The 26,133-nt window shown below is 46.5% G+C and overlaps 1 protein-coding gene and 1 long non-coding RNA gene across 2 annotated transcripts in view; both read right to left on the reverse strand.

Moving 5' to 3' along the window:
* The window catches only part of LOC144155472 (L-fucose kinase-like), a 53,761-nt gene extending 38,521 nt beyond the window's left edge, over positions 1 to 15,240 (reverse strand). Inside the window, exons 1-10 of the mRNA XM_077686938.1 lie at positions 14,992 to 15,240; positions 14,757 to 14,908; positions 14,290 to 14,340; positions 12,855 to 12,983; positions 12,448 to 12,517; positions 11,258 to 11,355; positions 9,443 to 9,523; positions 5,891 to 6,010; positions 3,163 to 3,340; positions 1,930 to 2,048 (exon numbers count right to left, since the gene is read on the reverse strand). Of these exons, the coding sequence (XP_077543064.1) occupies positions 1,930 to 2,048; positions 3,163 to 3,340; positions 5,891 to 6,010; positions 9,443 to 9,523; positions 11,258 to 11,355; positions 12,448 to 12,517; positions 12,855 to 12,983; positions 14,290 to 14,340; positions 14,757 to 14,908; positions 14,992 to 15,058 (1,065 nt within the window). The 5' untranslated portion in view covers positions 15,059 to 15,240. The remainder of the gene's footprint in view (positions 1 to 1,929; positions 2,049 to 3,162; positions 3,341 to 5,890; positions 6,011 to 9,442; positions 9,524 to 11,257; positions 11,356 to 12,447; positions 12,518 to 12,854; positions 12,984 to 14,289; positions 14,341 to 14,756; positions 14,909 to 14,991) is intronic.
* A 5,610-nt stretch (positions 15,241 to 20,850) lies between these two features.
* LOC144172468 (uncharacterized) lies at positions 20,851 to 23,916 on the reverse strand. The gene is made up of 3 exons (XR_013323017.1): positions 23,819 to 23,916; positions 22,070 to 22,258; positions 20,851 to 21,107 (listed from the first exon to the last, which is right to left on the reverse strand). It is a non-coding gene; the product is annotated as an uncharacterized LOC144172468 (long non-coding RNA).
* Positions 23,917 to 26,133: the final 2,217 nt, after the last annotated feature.

Below are 26,133 nucleotides of genomic sequence, written 5' to 3' on the forward strand. Positions count from 1 at the left end.
AAACAAATCAACATGCTGTACTAGTTTTATTTATAATCAATAAGCTTTAAAGAAGGCAGGTACGACTTGCAAGAAATTTGCATCACTGTTTCACTACAGTCTTCTAAATGAACATTCATGCCTACATTTACACACTTTTTCCTTGTTATATCAAAACGAACTTTTTTACCATTGAACCAACTGCAACCCACCATATCTTGGGATGTACTGGTCAGACTTCCACAATTCTTGTTGCAATCAAAAGCCTATTAGATGGCCGGTGCAGTAAAACCACAACAATATAACAGCTGTCATGCAAAAATATAACTGCCTGCCCACTTATAAGCGAAATCCCAAAGGACACTCCATGACAGCTTCCGGTAGTTCTTAAAACAACAACAACAAAAAAAAACAGCAACAATGGCAAAGAGCTGAATTAACATGTTTCACTTTAAATTAATTGATTACTCAAACCAAGACATTTCGTTATCTGAGTTTCAACAAGTGCTGCATTTTTTTTTTTTTTTGCAAACAAAATGCATACAGCTCGCCGAAGTACCTGGCCGTTGTCAACTTGTACTTTTTCTTTCTGTCGGCTCTTGGTAATTCGAAGTCACTTAATTGAAATTTTCGGTTTGTGGAAGTGAAGTTCCGATCCCAACAATTTTACATGCAATTCAAAAGAAGAAATCGCTCTATAATTCAAAACTAAAAGCCAATATATCGGTTAATTGCAAGTTATTTCGAATAAAAAGCATTCAGGTGACAGTCATTGCTTGACAAAATTGAAAACTTTTAAGCACCAAAACACCGCCAAGTTTTGCCCTATGTCGGTGCCATCGTAACTAAGCCAGTGCAGTCATAAAGCGGCAGGTCAGCCGAGACTCACACCAGCGTATACGCATCTTTCTGTTTTCAGGTCCTTAACCTTCTTTGTTGCGCACAGCGCCGTGTGAGCAATTCGCGTGGTTGACGCTTGAGGTTGAGAATCTAGCGATCAGTCTTGATTTATTGATTATGGGGTTTAACGCGCCGACGCTACTCAGGTGATGAGGCGCGCTGTAGTGGAGGGCTCCAGATTAATTTTGGCCACCTGGGGATCTCTAACGTGCGCCGAAATCTCGAACACACGGGTGTTTTTGTTTTTCGCCTCCATCTGAAAAGCGGCTGGCACGGCCGAGAATTGAACTCGCGTTCTTGGGCTCAGCAGCAGAACACCTTAGCCACTGAGCCAATGCGTAACGTTAGTGATCAGTCCAACTATCAGGGCAAACTGTGTCGTACACTTGAACTGCTGAAAAAAGTCAAGATTCTAAACAAAGTCAACAAGGGAGACGTGTTGTGAATTAATTCAGCGCTGTTACTATGCTTTGTGTTTAATTGGAAGTCCGGTTAATTTTTGCTGTCCCTGTGGAATTTGTATTAATGGGCATCGACTGTATCTGTGGGAATATATTCCCTATGCAGGCTGTTAAAGGGAATCTCAAAGGGTAGAAACTGGCAAGGGAGGGGTGATGTAAACAGAGGGAGAGGGGGAAAGGAAGTCAAGTCACTGGGAAGGGCCTGCCACCTGGCCCTCCCCAACAGTAAACATCCCCACCCTCTGCATCTGTGCTCGACAATAAAACAAAGTTTTGCTCCCCTGAAAGCAAAACACAAACATGGCGAGTCAAGCAACTGTCAACAGCAGGAAATGGCCCAGAGCCTCTGAGAAATCAAACTTTTAGTTTTCTTCTTGGCCAGTTTATACAAGACTGTGGAGGATATTTCCAATACTGCTTATTCATTCATTTTTACAGTTGAAGAAGCCGGCATGCCTCGTCATAGTCATTTGGTGACATCAGTTCAGGGACGGCCAGTGTGAGGTACATGTCTCGGCCAATGTTAATATAGATTACTGGCTATGAATCACAGTGAGGAGTCAAAGTGGAACAACAATGTTAAACTTACATCCAGAGAAGCGTGGTGCAGCAGCTCACCGCATGCGCGTTCAATGAAAAGCCGACAATGCTCTCGCCCAGTGGTATTGTTGGACAGGTACTGATGACTTTGTTTGCCTTCCAACACAACTAAAAAAAAAAAAAAAAAAACACAATGGCTGCAGATTGTTCTTAGCAAATCAGAAAAGAAAAAAAAACACCAGTGGATAAAAATGTGACAAGTAACGCTGTTCACCAAAGGCAAGGTAAACATCAGCTGAAACTGCATCGAATTATATTTCAGTCAACAATTTTTCTAACCCTCAAAATGGAGATATTCTGCGGGAAATACAGCATGTAGATCCTTGTCCCACTTAGTTTTTAGTTTTTCTTACTGCCTGGTTATTGTGAAATCAGCACACTTCCCATTTGGCCCCACGAATCGGCTACTAACCCCGTTTTTTGATTACTGAAAGGGTGGCCAACTTCAGTAGATAGCCGTGGCTGTCTAACAAACAGTTGATGCTACGTTTTTTTTTTTTTTTTTTTTCCTTTTTCGATGTTGCCGCCCCATTGACACTCCTTAACAATTCGAACTTCGCCGGCATTCAAAATAGAGCTTTGCTTTTTTTTCTCTTCACATGCAGCTTCTTCCACGAAAACGTGGTGTTTCTTGATCTATTCTGTGCAAAACATCTTATCAGTAGAGCTTAACAGACGTCTACCAACACGCACACAGCAGGAACGCTGCCTTTCTCAATCTGTTGGCGCAGTGCTGAGAGTTGTTTGTCTGCGGTAGAGACATCAGTAACTCGCATCAGAAATACAGTCTGTTAGCACAACAATATGCTTAGAAGTTCTTTTGATAAAAACACATTGTTTGAATGGCTGTGGGATTTCAATTTTGAATCAACAGAAATTTGTTGGCACTTGGAACAAATTTGATAGTGCTTGGATTAAATTTGCTGGCATTTAGATTAAACTGAATTGCAACTGGATTAAATTGAGTGGAAAACCCAAAGAGCAGTGCTAACAGAATCTCAAGGGTGCACATAGCCGTAATCGAACATGTGCGACACAATCAGCATGAAAGGCATACAACATAGTAGGCGCACCCCTGCGATAACAAAATTACAACAGAGAAACAATGGCTTGATGAGCAGTGAAAGCAGGACAAAAAGGTGCCCCAAGCTAGCTTCATGGAGTACCTAGCTGACAGCCACAATGTAGCACGAAGAACAAGGTTAGAAATGGTGCTACTCACAGGCCTTCATTGAGTAGGAAGAGAGTTCATCCCACACAAGACTGCGAGCTCTGTAGGCCATGGATCTATTGTCGAGGCTGAACTTATGGTCGTAGTAACGGCCACACTGACCGGCCACAAAAGAGTCTCGTGTGATGTCCGTGGCCATTGCAACCAGCAGATCAAAAAAGAGTGACATCTGGAAAAAGCGTTGCATTTCTGAAGTATAGAGTTCTGAGGTATGACAGGCAACCAATAGGCACAACAGAACAAATATTGAGAACAGGAAAAACCTCTACCGTTCTAGCATCAGTGCTTGCTATTATCAACAGCTGTCATGCATGCGATGGCCACCAAAGACAAGAGATGCACAATTTCAGAAGGACCTCAAAGGAGGTACAATTTTTCAACACGTGCATGCAGTGATAAAGAAAATTATAATTTGGGCTCTAAAAATGATGCGGTGAGCAACTAATGTCGTGCAGAATTCAGTTCAAGAATTACATGTAGATTTTCTTGAGTGCATCTGTAGCTATCGCAACACTTCATGCAGTGCTCCTTACGCTGTAGGATTAGTGTCCCCAATGTGCAAGGCTTATTCCCTTTCAAACCAAAGTTCCTTGCAGAGCTGAATTGAATTGTTCATTTTGGCAACAAAAGAGATTGGCTGTGGGGCTATGGAAAAACGTGACATCTAAATTTGCCTGACTAGATCCCTAACCCCAGGCAGCACAAACACACAAACAGCAGTTTGTTACAAGGAACAAAACTGGCAAACAAGCTTAATGCAAACCTTATACAATTCTGCACATAACCATCAAATAACATCAAGCTAACTATGCACACTTTATACCCATTCCTGTAGTCTCCACAGTAGTCACAATTCAAATTTGTAAGTATAAATGTGGGCAATAAATTAACACTTCTTGTTACACATTGAGAAATACAGTAGACTCTTGATAAACGGAACTTCAAGGGACCGAAAAAATTAGTTCCATTTAACAGGAGTTCCGTTTATTGAGAGAGATGTGCAAAGGTGCAAATTTATGTGGCTACGCAGTCGTAATGACATTTCATGGAACTCTAAGCACTAGAAAGTGAATGCACGTGAATGTTTTTCAGAAAGCAAAAAAAACTACAAGAGGCATAGGCACAGCATTCACAAAGTTGATTTGGCAACAATGAGTCGCTGTGCACTACAAAATGCATCAATTATTTTTGTTTGAGTCCTTGCAACTGCATCTTCACGGAGGCTAGAGGCCTCAACTTCGCCAGTGCTTACGAGCCACCGAATTTAGAAGACGGCAACGCGGTAATGAAGCGCGAATAGCACCACGATGGCACGCACCAGGCGGCAGGAGCTGAGCCCTGTAACCTCGGCATCTTGAATCGAGACCAAACGACTGGAACAAGAACTGCGATGTTTCATTCGTTGCTCTAACACGGCTAACCACTTACAAGACGAGGCTTACGAGCCCAACGAGGCTAAAAAAACACGGAGGAAGAAAAATAAAAACAAAAACGAAACAGCCGGAACCGTAAAAATGTGGTTCTCATACCAATGGGTATCACAAGAAGTTCCAACTCTGGTTCCGTTTACACGGTGAAGCCGAAAATTTAGTTCCGATTACCGGGAGTATCTTTACATTATCCGAATACAAAACCAACCAACTTACTACTGTTCCAACAGGCTACTGTTCCGTTTAAGCGGCAATTTCGTTTAAGCGATTTCCGTTTATCGAAATTTTACTGTACTGTTTTTTACAGTGATTACAATACAAAAAGCATTTTTACACAGAAAGAAAAGCACACAATAACAGAAAAGAAATAACAAAAGAAGAGATGGAAGAACGTGACATTACTGCTCAATTAGTAACCCTTTCACTTTTTTTTGAAAGGCAAACAGAGAACAGCTCTGCAGCACACCAAGTAAAGAAGAATATATATTTAAAAGATTTGGCATCTGCCATTGAAGCAGTTGCATGCCATACCATGTCCTAGTTTGAATTTTTTAAATACAGTGTGCCTAAGACAATAATGTGGATCAGTATTAGTATATAATGAGAAAAATACTTCTGGATCTGCTTTCAAGTTCAAGAATGCTATTTCTGCAAGGCGTTGATTATACATGTACTGAATAGTTAATATGTAGCTACATTTAAAATAAGAAGAGACGTGCTGTCGACTTGATAACTTGTAAATGTATTGTAAACCTCATTTTTGCATTAATGATTGAAGTCTCACTAATTCTACCAGAACATCACCATTAGGCTACTTCCCCTAAAATCTGTTCATCCATTTGTCTGTAATGCATGACACGATACGCTCCATATATAAACATGGCGTTATGGATTACATGAATGGTTGTTGTGCACATCGCACTTCACCACAGCACATCTCGTCATAGCATTAATTCTGAGCCTAATAACGTGCTGAGCAACATCAAGCTCATCGTACGTCAAGGCATGCCCAATGGGGACGTCAGGCCGGCGCATGCCCTGTCTGCGGCCAATAGGGTTTTTGGTGCCACCAATTCTTGGTGCCATACCGTAGTCCATTGTATGGTTGTACAGTACCATTGGTACGATACCAACATGCTTTTGCAGAACGGGCCATACAGCGCTTTCGCACTAAAAACATTTTGTCCGAGCACATGCGGCTGAAAAAATTCTGACAGCAGCCTGTGTACACTGCAAGCTCCACTAAAACCATGCATTCACAAGAGTGAGGGCTAAAAATATGCACTAACCTGCACTGGCTCAGCTCCACTGTCAACGCCCAAGTATGTGCAGCAATCCAAAGGGGACATACTGTGCAGAGCCAGCAGACTTTCAGCCAACTCGGCAGACAAAAATACCATTCCAGACACCTGCAAGAAGGAACAGTGTAGCGTGTGTACACTCAGGAAAAAAGAGCATTAAAATAAAGTTTCCACAGTTGTGAACACAGTAAGACACTACCCCTAAAATCAACACACAGAATAACTGCAGTGGATCCGCAAGTTCAGATTGAAGTTTGGCACGCCAAAGCTACATTTGCCCTATGAGCTGCACTGTAGTGGAGGGCCACAGGCTAGTAATTTACACCTCCTGGGGACCATAATGTGTCTTCAATCTTTATCCAACTGCAGTGAATTATATTAAATAGTGAATTATGAGGAATCATGCTTGCTGAATTCCAAAGCTGAATTGTTTGGTTAGCCCCCTGTACCAGATTTTGAAACTTTGAATTCTGCTGTATGCTCATAATATGAACCACACACCAACAACTTCAGGGTCCTAGATACTTCAACAAGCTTCTGTGACGTCATAGAGATGTCACCCTCAACTAATTATTTGAAGTTTGCGATAAGATTGGCATCATCGTTATCAGGACGAAACGCTCTTTTCGATTACCAAAACTTGTATTTTGTCATCATGGCCTATTAAAGCACTCTACGTAGGCTACAAAAAAATAAGAAAAAAACCTGGACACCTCCACTGTGCACCTGTTACCTACTTAACATTAAAAAGGCTGATGCATCACCCTGCCCTCGCAAATGTGGATGTCCAATGAAGCTCTCGGAAAACCACTGCACCTGCAGCACTTTATTGCTTTTTGAGTAACGTACATTCTGGCACCAGCATCAGCAGTACATGCACTAAGTGCTATCCTGGTAACACTGCCAGTTTTGGGACGCTCAGAAATCGGAAAATCCCAGGGAAAGCATCGGCCAATATACCACTGCGCGCATGTGCTGCTCTGTGGATATGTAACATAGTGCAGGTTTCGAGACTAGCAAGAAATAAAAAAAACCCGGTGGCAAGCGTTAGCCAATACACCTATGCAGGTATATGTTATGATCCATGGGCATGTGACACTGAGTGAGTACTGGAACTGAACTGAAACTAAAAATCCCGGGGAAGTGCATTGGTTAATACATGTCATGGGTACGCGCTATGGGTCTTGTTGTGTTACTGGGCCTAAGGTCCCGGGTTCGATTCCCAGCCACGGCGGCCACTTTTCTGATGGAGGCGAAAAAGTGAAAACGCCCGTGTGTTCGCGTCGCGATTTCGGCGCACGTTAAAGGTTCCCAGGTGGTTGATATTAATCTGGAGCCTCATCGCTTGCGCAGCATCGGCGCGTTAAACCCAACAATCAATCAATCAGCTATGGCTCTTGTTAGGCTTAACATTCGGTGACCCTACCGTTGTGCCTAGCAACATGCCAAGCAATGTCAAACTCATTAGTATACATCAAGGGGCAGGTACCTAAACTTCAAAGCATAACGCAAGGTCAGAGCATTGGGCAATGCACCACTGGTGGTAAGTGCTAGTCTGTGGGTCCGTATGTAACACTGGAGTTTTTGCTGAGACACGAACGACACAAAAGAACCCGACCAACTAGAGGCTCACAGCTTTGCTGTAAAACTGCTCCCATGGATGCTTGCATTGTGTGTGGCCTAGTGTATCATGCAAATGCCTACAGCGTTTACTGCCAGCCTCATTCATACAATTGCCGACAGGAACCCTCACAACAAGGTGGAAACCTGGGCAAGTTGGTAGTTGACTGCTTTTTAATAGCAACCGCACTGTGTTGTGTTATTTAAAGTTACATTTGTTTCGAGCTCCTAACAAGACATAATGTCAGTTCATTCACGCTACCTGAGCATACAAAGCCCAGGCCACAGGAGATTAGCACAGTTCCATGTTGGCTATTAGGCTTCTGATGATACTTCATCCCAAGCAAAAGAGCCAACATGCAACTAGCCCATCCTCTTGCCTTGCCTCTAGGACTCTGTAGAAGCAGATTTAGGCTTGCCTTCCATTTATGAAATTGTTTTCCCATCAGCACGCAGTTCTACAGCTGCCAGGTACAGTCGAGTCCACTTATAACAATACCATATATAACAATATATCGGATATAACGATGAACAACTACGGCACCATCCGCTTTCGTATGCGTTCTATGGTAAAATAAACCGCTTATTACAATGCTTCAGTGGCGTGATATCGGATATAACAACAATTGAATCCGGTTACAGCGTGCACCAAAAACACAAGCTACTCCCGGCTCTCCGCGCCGACCGCGTCGGCTGTATGCGCCGCAATGCGCCGCAATGCGCCTCGCATCCTGTCCACCCCTCAGAAAACGAGTGGACTGTGTCGCTTACAAGGAAGCGAGGAAAGGAGGGGAGCAGTTTTCCTTCCGAACACCCCTCCCAGCGCTGCCACTTTGGCGTCGTCCCCGCACCCGCTTGGTCCCTCACGCATTTGCTAGTTTTACACGTGCGCCGCTTTGAATTTGACTGGATGCATCTTCAAATTCCTCTTTTTTTCTACGGAAGGGATGTCAGGCCGATGCTTTGGAAATGTCCGAGTGCCTCAGTAAAGAGGTGATCGTTGCGCGGATACGTGCTGCAAACAGCAGTGGCAGTGACGACTTGGATGACGCGGTTGCGCAGCTTACTCGGGTAGTGTCTTCGCAGGAGGCCCAATGCACAAAACAGTAGTCCCTCAGGGTCTTCGCTTCCGCCAAGGACTTTTCGCTTCGCTAGGTGAAGCAGTTCTAGAAGCTCTTGAAAAAGATGGGCGCCAGCTTCGCGTGCATTAAACAAAGCTGACCACCTATGGCTTCTTTTCTGTGAATAAGTAGCAGTACGACCTTGCTTGCATGCGAATTGTTTCATTTTATTTTTTGCTCAACCTGCTTATGACAGTTATTGGTTATAATGATGGGATTTCCTTAGCACTTAGATATTGTTATAAGTGGACTAGACTGCCATTACTGCTCAACTACAGCAGTTTTGCAAAGCTGATGGCAGTGCAGAGACATAGTGTAGGTGGGAGTTTGGGGGTTCAAACCCCCCACTCCTCCTGAAACTTTTTTATGCAGCGCGTAAACGAGTGCTAGTGTTCCCTTTGGCAAAATGCCCTGTCTGATGGAGTTTACTTTTTGTTTGTGTGGATTTCAGGCATGACGCATAAAAGTACTTCTTTTGAGGAAGTAAGATTTTGAGGTGTACCGTTCATTTTCAACATTCCAACCCCAGGAAGCGTTTTTTTCTTGAGGCACTTGATGTGCCTTTGTGGAAACCCACTGTGTAAGTTGGCTTTTTTCCAGTGCGTCTTGGGCATAATGATTTGGATTTTGGACTTTTACTTTGGACCTTGAAGCCATTGGCTTTTGACCATAAAAAGATTCACATTTCGACCCTCTTTCTCTTCACCAGAGAAAGTTGGCTTTCCTGCAGTGCGTTTTGGTGTGGACTGTCGCAACCATTAAGGCAAAGAAAGCTTGGCTTTAAAAAAGGAACGCTTACCACAAGAACCGTGCCATCAGGACGTGCATAGTTCTGCAAGGCCTCCAATGTTCCACAGTATAGAATCCTTGACACAAGGCCCTAGAAGAGCAAAAACAAAGGTTAGAGCTGCATTGCAGAACAACAGTATGCAACTCAGAAAAGAAGCCTTTCAGCTGGCTGCTTTTCCCCTTGCTACCATGTACATAGTACCATTTAAAAACTTATTACATTGCGGCTAGCTTCCAGCCATGGTTTACATGAACAGGCCATTACTTTAGAACTAGGAAGGACAAACTGTACAGATATAAAATTGTACTGATATAAACTTCAGACTAGAAAAGCCTGCATGCACCAAATGCCATAAGAATGAAAAAATAAAAATTGCACATGAAAATTCTAGGGGCCAGCAAAGTGATTTTTCTTTTGAAGCAAATACGAAGCAAGTGACGATTTTGTTGAATGAGTGGCCTCCAAAAAAAAAACTGAAATTTACCATTTCACAAGCATTGATTGATTGATTGTTAGGTTTAACACGCCGATGCAACGCAGGCGATGAGGCGCGCTGTAGTGGAGGACTTATGTTCACAAGCGCAAGGCACAAGCTTTTTTTTTTCTTTATTATTGTTCGTCAAACAAAAAAAAAAAAACAGGTTACAATCATTTTATGACATTGGGCACCTTTGAGATAGTACAAGCTTAAAATCTCTTAAGCTGAACAAGGTCATTTAGCATTGGTAACCATTCAGGCCACGAAGCCAGGCGGGATCGCACCAACAGACACCCAACAAGACGAGCAATCGAGAGACCAAGGGAACCACATAGCACAACCTCAAGATGCACACCTGCGGGTGTGTCCGATGGGCCTGCACTGTCATAGCCCGCCGTATCTTTCTTTAGCCTCTGGATATAGAGTACACCTGACGTAAAGTCCCTTCAACAAAGGAGGGACTTCATATCGACGTACCATATAAGATTTTCGGGGTCGGCGTACGTCCGGCATGCCTTTCTTTAATTTTCATTTCAGTCAGACAAAATATCATTTACAGGTTAAGCCGGACGTAACTCCAGACACTGGCTTAAAGTTGTGTTGGACATAACTTTAGTTTTCGATTTTTGGGTTATGTCAGACGTAACTCTAGACACTGCATAAATTTAATGCAAATTCTTTTTATGGCAGTAAGAATGGTGGGGTAAACAATGAAAGTTATGAAAGTACACATAAACATAGAAGTACCGATGTGTACTACTGATGGTACTGTGTGCACTATGCTTGTTTTAGCAGCACAGCAGTCCACCGCTTTGGAGTTGTCTCACATGACACTGGCCGATTGGTGTAAGCGACGTTGTGACCCTGTTTGTCGAGCATACCACATGTTTCACAAAAAAATTACTTTCAACCATAACAAAAACAAGCCAGGTGCAAATACGGTCAAAAACACAGCAATAGCAGACAACAATCCGTGGCACAGTATGGTGGTGCCACCTAGGAGAACTGACAGTAAGCCAGGCTCCTCAATCTGCTGCAGAGCCTAATGGCGCACTTGAAGTTCGTCTGAATACCCGTCCTTGTGACTTTGTGGCCGACCTCATAAAAAGGCACGATTTGGTGGGAAAATTAAAATTTTAGCTTAAATTAATTTCTCAGTGAATAAGACGTTGTTTGCTGTTGGAGAAGCACTGAGGGCACTATAAAACATGAAATCTTTTGAATAAAAAAAACTTGTGTTTTGTCTGCATGGCCCCTTTCAGGAGGCACGAATGCAAAAGGATGTGAATTGTGAAAAGAAACAGCTGAAAACTGAAAGATGCGTTTGAATTTCAAACACCCCTTACTTGATCGTCCACCATGACAGCACCATGGCTTCCAGCGTAATGAGGATCACTTGCGGAACAAATGAGCAAACAGTCCTTCACGCTTCCCCAGTCGATGGCTGTAAAAGAAGCCAGAATAGTGTAACTGCATAACCAAAACTGAAGAGTGCATGAAAACTAGTTTAATGCCAAACATGCCATTGCAATTCGCACTCCTGTCCTTACAAGGTCAGGCATGTAATGCAAAGACTGTTTCATTACCTCCATAAGGGCATCACGCTGCCAATTGGGAATCTGGGAGCAATAAAGGCTGCTGCAGTTTTATGAAGAGTCCAAGGAAGGGAACAGAGACCTCCCAAACATCCTTACAGGATGCCCCAACTTCTCAAGTGAGTTTTACAGTGTGAATGCATTCACGCTTACTTTTGTTCAACCACTGCTTGAAATGCCTTCTCAAGAGGACACTGACTTCAATTTGTCAAAGCCTTATTTGTGGCTGCACTGTACAGTTTATCTTATGCACTCCATTATTTGGGCACTTGGTGAAGTCTACAGCCTTCATTTATGTGCAATGAGTGGCAACAGAGAAAAATACAGCGCATCGTTTAACTGCAGCGCTGAGGCAGCACACTCACTAACTGCTCGTTCTTGGCTCCTCCCCACGTGCACCACAGAGCCCTTGCCACGTCATATTACTATGTTGCATCTGCCCTTTTAAACCTTGATTCTTTAGTGATGGCAGCATCACTTTTCGTCGCACAAAAATGCAATGAGGTATGAGGAACTGAATCTTTTACATAAAGCAATGTTGTGGTCATGGTTCCTCCCAGATTATTATAAATATGAGAAATGAGAGCAAAAAAGAAAAAAATAGCGCTTCTGGGTTGTATTTAGCCCACAATTTGTTGATTGATTGATTGATTGTAGGGTTTAACGCGCCGACGCAATGCAGGGAATGAGGCGCACCATAGTGGAGGGCTCCGGATTAATTAAATTTTGACCACCTGGGGATCTTCAACGTGCGCCGAAATCTCGTACACATGGGACGTGTTTGCTTTTCGCCTCCATCAGAAAAGCGGCCGCCGCGGCCGCGAACTGAACCCGCGATCTCGTGCTCAGGAGCGCAACGCCTTAGCCATTGAGCCACCGCGGCGGGTCGCAATTTGCTCCCCTGACTTCATAGAGAAGGGAAGGTATGAAATCCGACATACCGACATCTCTGCTGGTCAGAATCATGTCTGTGCTGCAGACCCAAACACCTGGAGGGCCATTTTGATGCATCTTATGTTCCAAAGGATATGAAAAAGTTGCATCATATTAGATGGAAAATAAAACAAAAGTATGCTCATTTGGTGCAACATATGGGCGTACGAATATTTCTGTTTACTAGTTATTCTTTTACATGCTCCTGGAACAGTGTTCATGCATAAATCACACCAAACATAAACCATTGACTCCGCACACACACTTAATCATTAGAAACCATGAGTCAAGAATTTTTATTCACCCGAGTGACCAGCAAATTTCTCCCAAGGCACAAAATGAATATTCAAAAGCATTTTGCAAGCAACATCCTCTAGTATCCTTTGTGAATTAATGACTAAAGTGAAGCTCCTACCTGAGAAGCAAGGTTGATGATGTTTTCTATGTTGGCAGAGTGGCCGCTAATTTGGTCAACAGAGGCAGCATGGACTCCAAGTATGCTCATAAGTGCCTTCCCACGCGGTTCAAAGGCATACTCCCTACCCTGTTGGGACAAATCAATACACACAGACAGGCTTCTCAGTACCAGCACCTAGCTTGATGAGAGTCAGGAAACATTAGACATTGACAATAGTAGTAGTGTTTGATACACTTTATGAGGTGCGCTTGAAAAGAGGTGCATATTTAATAGACATCATGGCACTTTATGTACACAGTGCACTTTGGAATATGCCAAAGCTTCTGAAAGCACTTCTCGGCCAGCAAAAATTTGCATCATGTTGTACTGAGCAATGTTCATCACGCTCCAACACCTGCTAAACAGAGCACAGGTAACCCTATATTGAACAAAAAATAATATTAATGTGTACGAAGTTCTGCTCGAAATATGGACAAACTTTCCGAGAAATCTGAGTTGTCTAATCACGGCTACAAGAAACATCTCTCACGAAACACATGCATCCAATAAATGTTTTGGTGAATGAGGAATGCTTTTTGAGTAACATCGGTCATCAGTGTGCGTAAGGTATAACACTCAGTGACAGCACATTTTTGCAAGGCTAATGCAACCATTTCATACTCCCATAAAATTGAGTGCCTGATTGTGCTTATTCAAGAATGCAAAGCATTACTTGATCGTCAGTGAAATACGATCGTTTTTTTGTTCACTTTGCCTGGGCTCACACATTCTGCTTGTGGTCACATGACAATTTGTGCCACAAACAACAACATGATCACTCAGATAAATGTCCATATAACTCGCTTTTGTCAGCAATACAGCCTCTACAGCCAGGAAACGGACTGTAGCCAATATTGCTCATGTTGGGAGAATCAGAACTGAAAGAAGCAACAAAATAATTATGGTGGCAAAAATGAAAGCTCGTCCTTTGCGAAGCTCGGGGAGATGCCAACATTTGTTAAAAAAAAAGAAGAAGAAAAAAAAAGAAAAGGTTTGCACAAGCACAAGAAAAGGTATATTAGTCCTTTTTTATATGATGACACGTCATCGCCCTGCTAGAAAGTGGAAACCAATAATAATAATAATAATAATAATAACCATGATGATGATGATGATGATCACTCCTAAAGGTTCCCGCAGAACAACGAGACTACTTTTCTATGTGCAAACGACTTATAATCACTCCAATGTTTATTAGTAGTGGAGACCCGCAGGCAAGTCCAATGTGTCCTTGGCAGGAGGCAAGTACTTTTTATCCTCTGGATGAGGTCAGCTCATTTTCAAAAAAGAGGGAGATGGGGGAGTAAAACAATGCTAACAGGACCAGTTGTCCTCGGTAATGATTAAGTTGAACCAGCAACCACACCCATAATGACAGAACGAGGAAGCTTACATGATGCAGGATCAAAATCCGGCTCTTTTCGAGTACATCAGGGGACACTACCTGTAACAGAAATACCAAATTAGATGCCAACTTTTGTATACTCATATATATATATATATATATATATATATATATATATATACATGCACATATTTTTAAGAACAGCATTGTTTTAAAGACCACAAACAATACAAATATTTTAATTTCACACAAGTCACATTTTTTGATCCCCAGAAAATTAATTTCAACCTACAAGCTTTTGTGCAATACAGAATAAGGGCCAAATGCTTGCACTTGTACACCAAAAGAGAGAAAATTTGTAAGCAGGCAATTGTAAGCAATTGTAAGCAGGCAATAGACGAGGACGCAGGTGGAACGTGAGGGCTACAACAGGCGACAGCGCTGTTTGCTTTAAAACACGCAGAATGAAGCAGTAGTTGTCCCATGCAGCTTAAGAACAGAAGCTGTTTACTTACCGTGTAACCACTGTGAGCACTCAAAAATTCTGTCACGACGAGCAGCGCGTTCAGAGTTGCAGCACCGCTGCCAATGTTACTCGCAGGGTCTTGGACAACGAGTGTCTTGACTGAAGCGGGGATGATGTTCCTTGCTTGAAGTATCTTCAACTCTAGAAAGCAAAGCAATGAGATCCACATTCATAAAAGGGCAATGACAAACTGCTGCAAGGTCAGTGCTGTTGTGTCGAATCACCTGATTCAAGCGCGAGGGCCCACTTCAGTGACGAGCAAGTCACCACGATGCAATCAAAGCTAAACATTATGCTAAGCTCGTGGAATAAAACAAACAAAATAACGATACTACGTGCACCAGCATCCCAGGACTACATAGAATACCACGCTTTCAGCAGACGCTAACCACGGCGTTGTTCCAACTGCGTCTTGTCAGTCTTGTCAACACGTAACGCCCGCTTGCTAGCAATCGCCTTCGGCTTGGTCTGACTTGGCCACTTGGCTTCGACTTACGTCCTTGGTTTCTCACTTATCGTCTGCTAGAGACGCGACTCGAAAAAAGCAAAATACACGCACGGATGCTGTGCTGCCTACTTCAACGATCGTTCGAGCTGTCCACGTTTATCTGGGCCCTTGTTTTTATCATCATCAAGCACCAGTTCGATATCTTTACGGGCCTGTGAGATAGTCAGGAATTTGCGAAAACACAATTTAACCTCTTTTACTCCCGCAGAGGTGCTTCCAAAAGAACCAGCCTCACTGAGCCCCTTAGTGTCCAAGCAACTACGGACGTCCGTGGTACATCCGAACAACAACCGAACATCCAAAGTTTGGAAGGCCACTGTACCGAACGTCCACTGTACGTTCATGTTTGGATGCACATTTGCGGACGTACAGTGAGCATCCAGCAGCGCATGTACAAAGGATATACATTTCCGTATGTCCTGACCGCCCGTGGAAGATCCAAAAATGGCGTAAATTAAACATAAAAGCAAAAACCAAAAATAGTTACTCCGCTTTAAAATTTAAAAAGATTTTCTACATCAACACTCTGACTTGGATACTGTAAATTTACTCTTAAAATTTGGGGTGGCTCAGTGGCTAAGGCGTTGCGCTGCTGAGTACGACGTCGCGGGTTCGATTCCCGGCCGCGGCGGCCGCTTTTCTGATGGAGGCGAAAAACAAATACGCCCGTCTGTACGATATTTCGGCGCACGTTAAAGATCCCCAGGTGGTCAAAATTAATCCGGAGCCCTCCACTACGGCGCGCCTCATCGCCTGCGTTGCGTCGGCGCGCTAAACCCTACAATCAATCAATTAAATTAGGTATGGTCTTTTTTTTTTTTTTGCTTTTTGAAGCAGCTCACCGACTTTGACGATAATCTCTTCGGGAAGGGTGTAAAAGCATTGAGAACCGCTGACCCCTCTGTCATGTGTCAAGGGCACCCCCTGAGAGGGGATGCATCAAAACCCCCGAAAAAAGGGAAAAAAGAACAAACGAACGCCAATTTGAACGGCGCGCCAGGAGCGTACCAATGAACGAACGCCAGCGCCAGAACCCCGAGGCATCATGGTCAAATATGACAGCGCACTGGTCAGCCAATCAAAGAACCCCGCGCAGGGGACCAATGGCATGATGACCATATATGGACATGAAAAGGCAAGGAGCTAATGAGAATTCGCCGCGTTTAAGCCCAGAGGGGTTAAAAGCCGGGCGCACAAGGAGCAGGGGGAGGCAAGAAACCAGGAGGCGGAAGCAGCACGTGATCTTCAAGGAACGAGCCAGGACGCGGCCAAGCCATCGGCTATGCCTACCAAGCCTGGTCGGGAGCGGGCCGACTTCGCATCGGCTGCGGCATCCTAGGCGCACCACGAACCTGTGTCTTCGTGGCCCCAGCGGCGGCGGTCGGGCACCTGCGGCCAACGTCTACGCTCCGTCGCCCTGCTCTTCGACGGCCCCGAAGAGCTACGTTCGTGCCCAGCCTTACCTGGGACCTCCAGCGGCTGCAGCTACCAGGAGGTAGCCACAGAGGAAACGTCAGGACGCGCGGAGCCCACGCCGTCCCAGGACCGTGCGCATCGAACGCCGGCATCGAAGCGAGTCGCGACCGCGCAGCGGGTGCGACACGTCAGCGCCGACGACAGCAGGGTAGGCCCGTACATTATGGACAAAGTCGTACGACACAACTAGGGAGTTGTGGTGAGAAAGAGATTAAGTGGGACTTGAGGTAATGAGTGTATTGGACTTTATTGTAGAGGCTTTGGGTTTTGGTGCGGATTGTATTTTGGATTATTTAGTTAGGGGTTGAATGGTTAGCGGTTTTGTACGATTTATTTCTTGATTGCTTTGCTTTAGGGTTTCTCTAAGTGCGCATTAAATGTGCGTTATGTTAAACATGTCAACGGCTTTCCTGCGTCCATCTCTCTGAGCTGGTCAAGACAACGTCACCATACGTCATGACGTGACACCCTCCAGTAAAGCAAGTTTACTGTGGTCATGCAGAGAGGCAACCACCCACCACCTGACAACGTTAAGGATCACAAGTGGGCTAGCAAACCAGTTTTGCCGTTTTCGGGAGCAGAGCTAAGCCTACCAAGCCCAGGGAAGCCTGGTTGTGTGCGGAGGAGGGCCTGAGCTCATAGGTGACTTAAACTCACCGAATCTTCAACTCAGCCAGAATCCAAAGCAAACGTCCTCGCTACGAACCAAAAGAAACTACAGAGCGCCCCGCGGACGGAGGGGGAATAAACGTTTAATCGAGCAGTCAATACTGTTTGGTTGACAACCAGGTGGGGGAAGCCCTGAGTCTTGGTGGCCTGTCTCGCCCGGCCTACCAGATGCTGAAGTACACAGTGTTGCGCATGCGCGAATAGCATTGGATTGGATTAGATTGTTTTGAATTGAATTGGATTGGATTAAATTGAATTGTATCGGATTGGATTGGATTGGAATTGTATGTACTGTACACACGCATTGTCACTCATTTACACGCGCGAGTGGTCAATGCCACGGGTGATTTACGGTAAGAACTACCCCAGTGCTTCGCCCACCCGTCATGATTCCCTTCGTGGAGATGCATGATTTTTTTTTCTTTTTCTTGAGGCGCGCACTCCCCACAGCTGCTCGTAGGTTCCTTGCCTCCTCGCCACTTTCTCTCATACTTCTTGGCCTAGCAATGTCCTTCTCCGCACTTTGCTGCGCCAAGTTTCGAGGCCTGCAGGCATGGATGGAATTAAACTTTTAATAGCTGTTTTAGCTTGAAGTTGCGTGAGCCGGGAGCGTGAGGCCGGGATGACGTGCCAGGAATGGCAAACAGCAGGGCGAGGGTACGGCTAAGAAATGGCGACGGCAAGCGAGCGGAACGAGCTTCGGAGGGTGCTGTCGGGAGGCTGGTGAAGTGGTGACGGGCGCTACCACAAAGTTGAACAGAAAGTCCAACAGCAGACCAAACGGAAGGTCTTGGCTTTGAACGAAACGAACTTTGGAGGGTGCTGCCCACAGGCTAGCGCTGGTCAAGTGGCGAAGGGCGCTACTTCAAATATCAATAGAAGGTTCAACAGCAGATCAACAGAAGGTTCAATTTGCTGTAGGCTTCCGCCTTCGTATTTTTTGACAGTTCTAAGCAACGCCCAAAAAGTTTTAATCTGCAATTGCATTCGATCCCCGCGAAGTGGAAATGGCTCTGAAATTTTCACGCTAAAGAATCAAGTGGCTCACCGAAAAAGCCGGCGCCTCGTAACGCGAGACTTAAATTTGGCGGCAACGCGTCATATGCTTCCTACGTGGACGCCCTGCCCAAGCGCGACGGAGTAAATTCAGACTATAGGGTCCCTATTCAGACAAACTTCTTCCCCCTCTCTCTCCACACCGCGTTTTTCGAACTGCTGGCGCCGCAGTTTGCGTGTGAATAAAAATATAGTAATTATTATTTATTAAAAATAAAACGTAATTTAATAAATTAATGTATTCAGTGCAAGGTGCGTCAGATTTTTTAACCTAAGTTTCGATTAGCTTTCGGGCGCTAGTCATTTGAACCATGCAAACCTTTTTTTTTAGGTTAGCGGAAGGCCTGTGGTTGTTCCCAAGTGCCATTATTATCATCATTGTCTCGGGCACTCAGAGGGGCGTAATGCCTCGTTAGGGTCCCTAGAAAAGCCTCGTGCCTCGTGCTGTGGCATCGCGTGAGTGTGGCAGAATGCTATTGGGTTCGCACCAGGGTAGTTCGTTGTGATCAGGGAGGCTCTGGTCTAGCGAAGCCTGCTGTTCGATGGTCAGTGTCAGGGTGCGTGGTCGTGGGAGCCCTTCAGGAGGACGGTCTTTTCGGCGTTTACAGGTTCGCTGTATGCCCTCCTTTCCGCGCAACGCCGTGCCCTGGCCGCTGGGCAAAGATGCCGAGCTGACGCCAAGCGGAGTCCGCGCCATCCGCGGACCGCGATCGTCCATTGGAGGTCCCACCGCTGCCGCCGCCGAGCACAGCTCCTTACGAACAGGCAAGTCAATCCGACCACTTCTCTGAGAGTTGGGTAAAATTATAAAAGAGGGTTAAACCAGGGCTCGCAAGCTTGGACGTTCCCTGTCTTCCCTATAGGCGGCGTAAAAATCGACGCCCCACGTGACCAACCTTGACCAACCTAAAGCGCTGTTTTCGACCATCAAGCCCACCAGACGGCGCAGGCAAAATGTTACTTTTGGTATAGAATACAAAACATTCATTCCGTGACTCAAAGAGCCCACACAGTTCGCTTACAATGTGTTATTTAAAAATACTATTAACAAGTTCCGCATCAAACATCCGTTGAGCAAAAATGTACGCAACTTTTTACGAACAGCCGACTGGTGCACCACCTTGTTTCTGAATTCGCAACCACAAAGCCGCCAATTCAAATTGAAACCGCTGCAACGGCCGACCGTTTCAATGTGCGCGGAGCACCGGTTTCGTGACTGTTATTGCTGTTATGTGCTTTTGCGTCCATCAGTTGTTGAGAGGACTGGCAAAACACGAGAATTGAGTGCTTGTGGAATGACAAATGTGGGAAATTCCGCATCGGAAGGCAGCTGTCGAGGCCAGAATATTCGATTCTTCAAACAGAAGGTGAGTGTTATGCACTCCGCTAGAAAGACGGTGCAAAGGAAACCGTTGTCGCCGTCAATACTTCATTTGTGCCCTTCGTTCGAAATCTTAGTGCAAGTGAACGAGTTGTTATGGCAAAAAAAAAAAATGTTGTCACGAAAGCGACGTACAATTGCAGCGATCGAAATGAAATGATGTCCTGGCCTCTGTAAACTTGCGGATGTCAATAAACGATTTGTTCTCACTTGCTGCTCACTGTGGTCTGTGCCAGTCGAGGCCATCTGGTCACCTGGCGTAACATCACTTCACTAGCGCGGCGCAAGTAAACACGCGACCAGCGTGCCAGCCAGGAGCCAGCAGGAGCAGCCACGGCCGGACTCGACGCCCCTTTCGCGCGCGGGAGGAGGAGAGTCGAGTCCGGCCGTGGAGCAGCGAGCCGGCGGCCGCCGTGCGAGGGCAGCCATGTTATTAAGGAGCTCAAGCGGCCTGTGCAAAAAGCATCCGCCATGTTTACAAAGCCGTGTTTACAGCGCCATCAAGCGGGCGTACTGGGTAGTTCACGACGCCGCCACTACGCTTTTTCTGGCACTACAGGCAAAGCTAGACCTTTGCTTCTCTAAAATCCTCCCTGTTCTGTGGTTAAACTAAGAGAAGGTATTCAGCCGCTCCACATTTCTTACGTGGCCTGGTTTCTGCATTGAGCGCTCCCCAAGCAGCTGAGACGCGTAAATATTTGATACTGCCACTCCCGAGGAGAGAGAACAACTGGGGCTCTTCCAAACTGTTAGCAATGGGAGCTATTGTCAAGAAATTCAGCCAATGAAAGCAGATCGAGACATACGTTCGGCTGCCTTTAGTGTTTGTATCAGCCGATGAGAGACGACACGCACACTCAAGTGGTTGAGCAGCAAAGAGGAAGCTTTATTGTTTCGACGGTTTATATACCCCCCCGACCCATAGTTGCTGTTTCCGGCTACGCTTCCGCCAGTGTAGCCTGATACATCTTCCTTCCTTTTAAGAATTACGGAATTTGGTTGAACCGTTCATAAGCTTGACGCGGGGCTTTCGAGGTCTGGTCGATCTCCTTGGTACAGGCTGTGACTGTTGTGTAGGAGTGGTGACCCCTAGCAAGGATTGGGCAAGATGGTCTACATCTTCTGGGTTCGGTACTGGCTGGCTGGGTTCGAGCAGCTTGAGGATTTCCTGCTGTGGCGGAATGCTGGAGTCGGTGTCGCTCAAGGTGTCGTCTAGGGACTCCTCTGTACGAAGCAGGTGTCTCCTGTTCCTGCGAAAGCAACGGCCAGTATCAGTTTCCAGGCGGTACGAGCGGGGTGAGCATTCCTCCAACACCCGGGCTTTGGGGTTCCGACCAACATCGCTCTGTAAACGAACTACGTCACCAGGTTGCAGTTGCGAGAGACGACAGCCCTGCATTGTCTGCTTGTGCTTTTTCACTTGAGTCCCCCTTGCCTTTCCAAAGTCGGGAAGCCTAGTCCTAAGCCTCCTGCCCATGAGTAGTTCGCTGGGTGACTGTCCGTCCTCCAAGGGCATTGTTCTATAGTTCAGCTGACCCAGCCAGTGATCATCGCCAGTCAGAGCACATTTACGCAAGATACGTTTTGCCACTTGCACGCCGTTTTATGCGAGGCCATTAGACTGGGGATAACGAGGACTTGACGTAACATGACGGAACTCATATTTGGCCACAAACTGACTGAACTCGCGCGAGGTGAATTGAGGGCCATTATCCGAATTCACCTCCACTGGAATGCCATGACGGGAAAAGATTGCCTTCAGCTTATCTACGACTTCTGCCGCAGTTGCGTTCTGCAACTTTTCTAGCTCCAAAAAGTTTGACTGTGCGTCGTATACCACAAGATAGGTCTGATGGGCATACTCAAGTAGGTCAACACCTACCCTGCTCCATGGGTGTTTGGGTACCTCACGAATCCGGAATGGCTCCTGTGGCAGTTTATAAGCAAGTGCCTTGCACGCTGAGCATTTGTTGGCAAAGGCCACAATGTCCGCATTCATCCCCGGCCAAAACATGAGTTGCCTTGCTCTAGCTTTACACTTGGAGATGCCCAGGTGACCTTCGTGCAACCGTTTTAGCATGTCGGCTCGCATTGATGAAGGCACGACAACACGGCTGCCTTTGAACAATACTCCATTGACAACGGTCAATTCGGCATAGAATGGTCTGTACAAGCCATCGACTGGCCTATTGTTTGACAACGCCGATATCACCTGTTGGAGAATGGGGTCATGTTGGGTCTCTGTGACGAGTTTGTCGAGGGTCGTTGGCGCTACCAGGTCGAAGAGGACATGGGAGGCATGCACCTCGATGTCCACTGCGAGGTCGTTCGGCTCTCTGGGGATGTGAGTTTTCTGCCGGGACAGCGTATCAGCCAGGACGAGCTGCGAGCCAGGAACATACTGCAAGGTGAAAGTATACTTCAACAACCGTACGAAGAATCTCTGCAGCCTGGAAGGCATGTCATTCAAACCCTTTTTTGAAATTGCGATTAATGGCTGGTGGTCGCGACCTCATGCTCAGCAGCGCAACGCCTTAGCCACTGAGCCACCGCGGCGGGTCTGATGACATCTCCCAGGAAACAGACCGAGCTTTGAGCGAATTTACACTTGTTCCGATTAAAGGTTAACCCTGCTTTGCGGGCCGCTTCGAGCACACGTGGCAACCTTTCATCATGTTCTGCTTGGTCTCGACCCCAGATGAGGATATCGTCTATGTAGACGCGAACACCCTCTATGCCCTAAGTCAGCAGCATACACAAAATGATGAAACCTTTCACAGCCGAACACCAAGCTCAAAGCCTCCTTTTCAATTTGCACGTAACGTGTCTCAGGGTCCGAGAGTGCCCTCGATGCATAGGCCACTGGCCGCCAGATTTCTCCATGCAACTGTAAGAGCACTGCTCCGAGGTCTGTGGGTGAGGCATTAGTGGATATCTTTGTGGCTTTCAAAGGATCGAACACTGCCAACACTGGTGGCTGCGAGAGTATGTCCTTCAACTCGGCAAGTTCCTCTTCGTGAGGGGGAAGCCACTCAAATTCCGAGTCCTCGCGAGTCAGGCTACGAAGGTTCTTCGTTTTCTGTGCTAAGTTTGGAACGTACTTCCGAAAGTAGTTGATCATACCCAATAGGTGACGCAGGGCCTTCTTATCTCCCGGAGTGGGCATGTGGGTCAGACCACAGACCAAACTTGGGTTGGGTGTGATGCCTTCAGCACTGATGACATCTCGATTGATTGTGGGGTTTAACGCGCCGACGCAACGCAGGCGATGAGGCGCGCCGTAGTGGAGGGCTCCGGATTAATTTTGACCACCTGGGGATCTTTATCGTGCGCCGAAATCTCGTACACACGGGCGTTTTTGCTTTTCGCCTCCATCAGAAAAGCGGCCGCCGCGGCCGGGAATCGAACCCGCGACCTCATGCTCAGCAGCGCAACGCCTTAGCCACTGAGCCACCGCGGCGGGTCTGATGACATCTCCCAGGAAACAGACCGAGCTTTGAACGAATTTACACTTGTTTCGATTAAAGGTTAACCCTGCTTTGCGTGCCGCTTCGAGCACACGTAGCAACCTTTCATCATGTTCTGCTTGGTCTCGACCCCAGATGAGGATATCGTCTATGTAGACGCGGATACCCTCTATGCCCTGAAAAATCTCGGACAGCACTCTCTGAAACACCTCTGGCGCTGAGGCTATGCCAAATGGTAGCCGTAGAAAACAGTACCGGCCAAACGGTGTTCCGAAGGTACAGATCTCAGACGAACTGGGATCGAGCGGCACTTGGTGAAATCCAGCTTTAGCATCAAGAGTAGTGAAAACAGTGGCTCCGGCCAGGTCAAATTCGATGTCTTCGCGCCTGGGCAACTGATAGTGCTCTCGCTTTAGGTTCTGGTTTAGCTCCCGCGGATCCATGCACACTCTGAGCGGGCCATCCTTTTTCCTTATCAATACGAGTGGGCTTACCCATTAGCTGGGGCCGGGAACTTTGCGTATGATGCCCTCCTTTTCCATGCGATCCAGCTCCGATTTCAGTGGCGTCCTCAGGGCTTGGGGCACACGCCGTGCTCGTGCAGAGTCAGATGGTAGGGGCGGCCCAAACAACCAGTTCCTGAGAACACGTCCGGAAACTGGCTTACAATGTCTTCCTCCTTGACCGAGTCGACTCTCGATACTAAGCCGAGTTTTTCGCTAGTTTCCAGGCCAAGCAGGGCTTGATGTCCATTGTTGACCATGAAGAAGTCTACTGGCGCTGTGGTGCCGTTCATCTTCAGCTGGAGAGTAACCAGGCCTATGTGCTTGATTATGCCTCCCGTGTAGCTTCGAAGTGTTGCTGGGCTGGGCCGGACAGAAGCATTCTTGCTGAGCTTCCTGTACAGCGAATAGGGCAGCAGGTTGGCCTGCGACCCGGTGTCGACTTTCAAGGAGAGTTTGCCTGTTGCACCCACACCAACCGTAACAATTAAGCCACTCTGGACGCGACGCGATCGTACACACTCCAACATCCAGGATGTCAAACTCCCCTGACGACTCGTCACTAGCAGTGTTCTCTTGGCACGAGCTAGCTGTTTTCCCACGCGCTTGGTCCGTTGCAGTTATGCAGCAGCTCTGCCGGCTCTTGGGCTTTGCAGGGCAGCGGGCGACAAAATGGTTGCTCTTACCGCACCGAAAGCACGTTTTCCCGAAGGTTGGGCAGGCTCGGTCATCGTGCAGTGTGTTAGACCTTGTGCATCTTGAGCGCCGGACCCTGTGCTTTTCCGGCCGCACGGCATCGACACACTTCTCCGGCCGAACGACGTCTACGCACTTCTCTTGATCATTCCATACCATGTTTTGCCTATCTGCGGCTTCCGTTGCTTGACAAAGGCGAACGGGTGTTTCCAGCGTCAGATCCGTTTCCTTGAGCAGCTTTGTTCGCAGCTTTTTGTCACGGATTCCGTAGACGACCTGGTCCCTCAACATAGACTCGGCCATACTTGAAAAACCGCAAGACTGAACCTTGATTTTCGGGTCACGAAGAAATTGCTCAAAGGGCTCACCTTCCGCTTGCTGCCTTGTTCGGAACACGTGGCGCTCGTAGATCTCGTTTTTCTTTGGGACACAGTACTCCTCGAATTTTTTCACTACCACATCGTAGTCGTCACGGGACTCTCCGTCGGAAAACTTGAAGGTGTTGTACACCTCAAGCGCCTCTTCGTCGGCAATGTGCAGGAGCAGCGCGACTTTATCGGCGGGCTTCTTTGTGGAGAATCTGGTCGCTAACATGAAGATGTCGAGGCGCTGCCGGAATCGCGTCTTTACCTCCAGGTTGCCCGAGCACACGAGGATTGGCGGCTGACATAGTGCATCCATTTTTGCAGAGGTGTCGACGACACGCACACCCAAGTGGTTGAGCAGCAAAGAGGAAGCTTTATTGTTTCGACGGTTTATATACCCCCGACACATAGTTGCTGTTTCCGGCTACGCTGCCGCCAGTGTAGCCTGATACAGTGTTGATGTGGAATACCGGAATACCATTTCGAGTGAAATTGAGGACCTCAGGCCGAACTCATAGGAACCGTCCCCATGCACTTCGTACAGATAGTTAACCAGAAAACCAGAAGACGGCGCTTTAAGTATGATGCGTGGCCTACCCATTTTGAAGATACATATGGTCGGTGTTTGCAATTGACGCACTGAGCTGTGACTCGCGCAGTAGATCGCTGTGCGCGCGCTCCGCTGCCATAAACCTCAGCCATCCTGTCTCCCGATACTTCCAACTCCTGTCCAAGCTGGTTCTTTCGCGTATGCGCATGGGGTTGCGCTGGAGGAGTTCTCAGCGTACGCAAGGCCACTGGACTGTCCGTTCGCCTAGCCATATTAGGCTTCGCTTTAATACTGATATAAAACGTTTACGCCTTGAAGGAGCCATGAAGAGAAAATACAACTTCGTTTAATTTGAAAGAACTATAATTCAGTATCTCACTCAGCTCCATTAGTCACAAAAGGTGTTTTTTCAACGAAAAAAAAAAGCAAGAAGTATTTAAAAACATTCAAATTTTGCGCCACAGTGACGTGTTATGAGCAAGAATGACGTCATACGGGCCAACAATAAAACATAATTTTCAGTGCGTTAACTGCACGTTAGCATTCAAGTGAGGCGGTCAAATGGAACTACAGGCCCCCATTACAGACGTCCAGTCATGTGTCGTCGCGACAGGTCAGTTAGGCGGCCGCCAATCGCACAAATAAGGTTCCGTGACGTCATAGAAAAGTTGCGGGAAACTGGCTAGGGGGTCGCG

This window comes from Haemaphysalis longicornis, unplaced genomic scaffold, assembly GCF_048455015.1.
Source record: "Haemaphysalis longicornis isolate Haplotype H1 unplaced genomic scaffold, Haemaphysalis longicornis Haplotype H1 scaffold_1, whole genome shotgun sequence".
Taxonomy (NCBI): Eukaryota; Metazoa; Arthropoda; class Arachnida; order Ixodida; family Ixodidae; genus Haemaphysalis; species Haemaphysalis longicornis.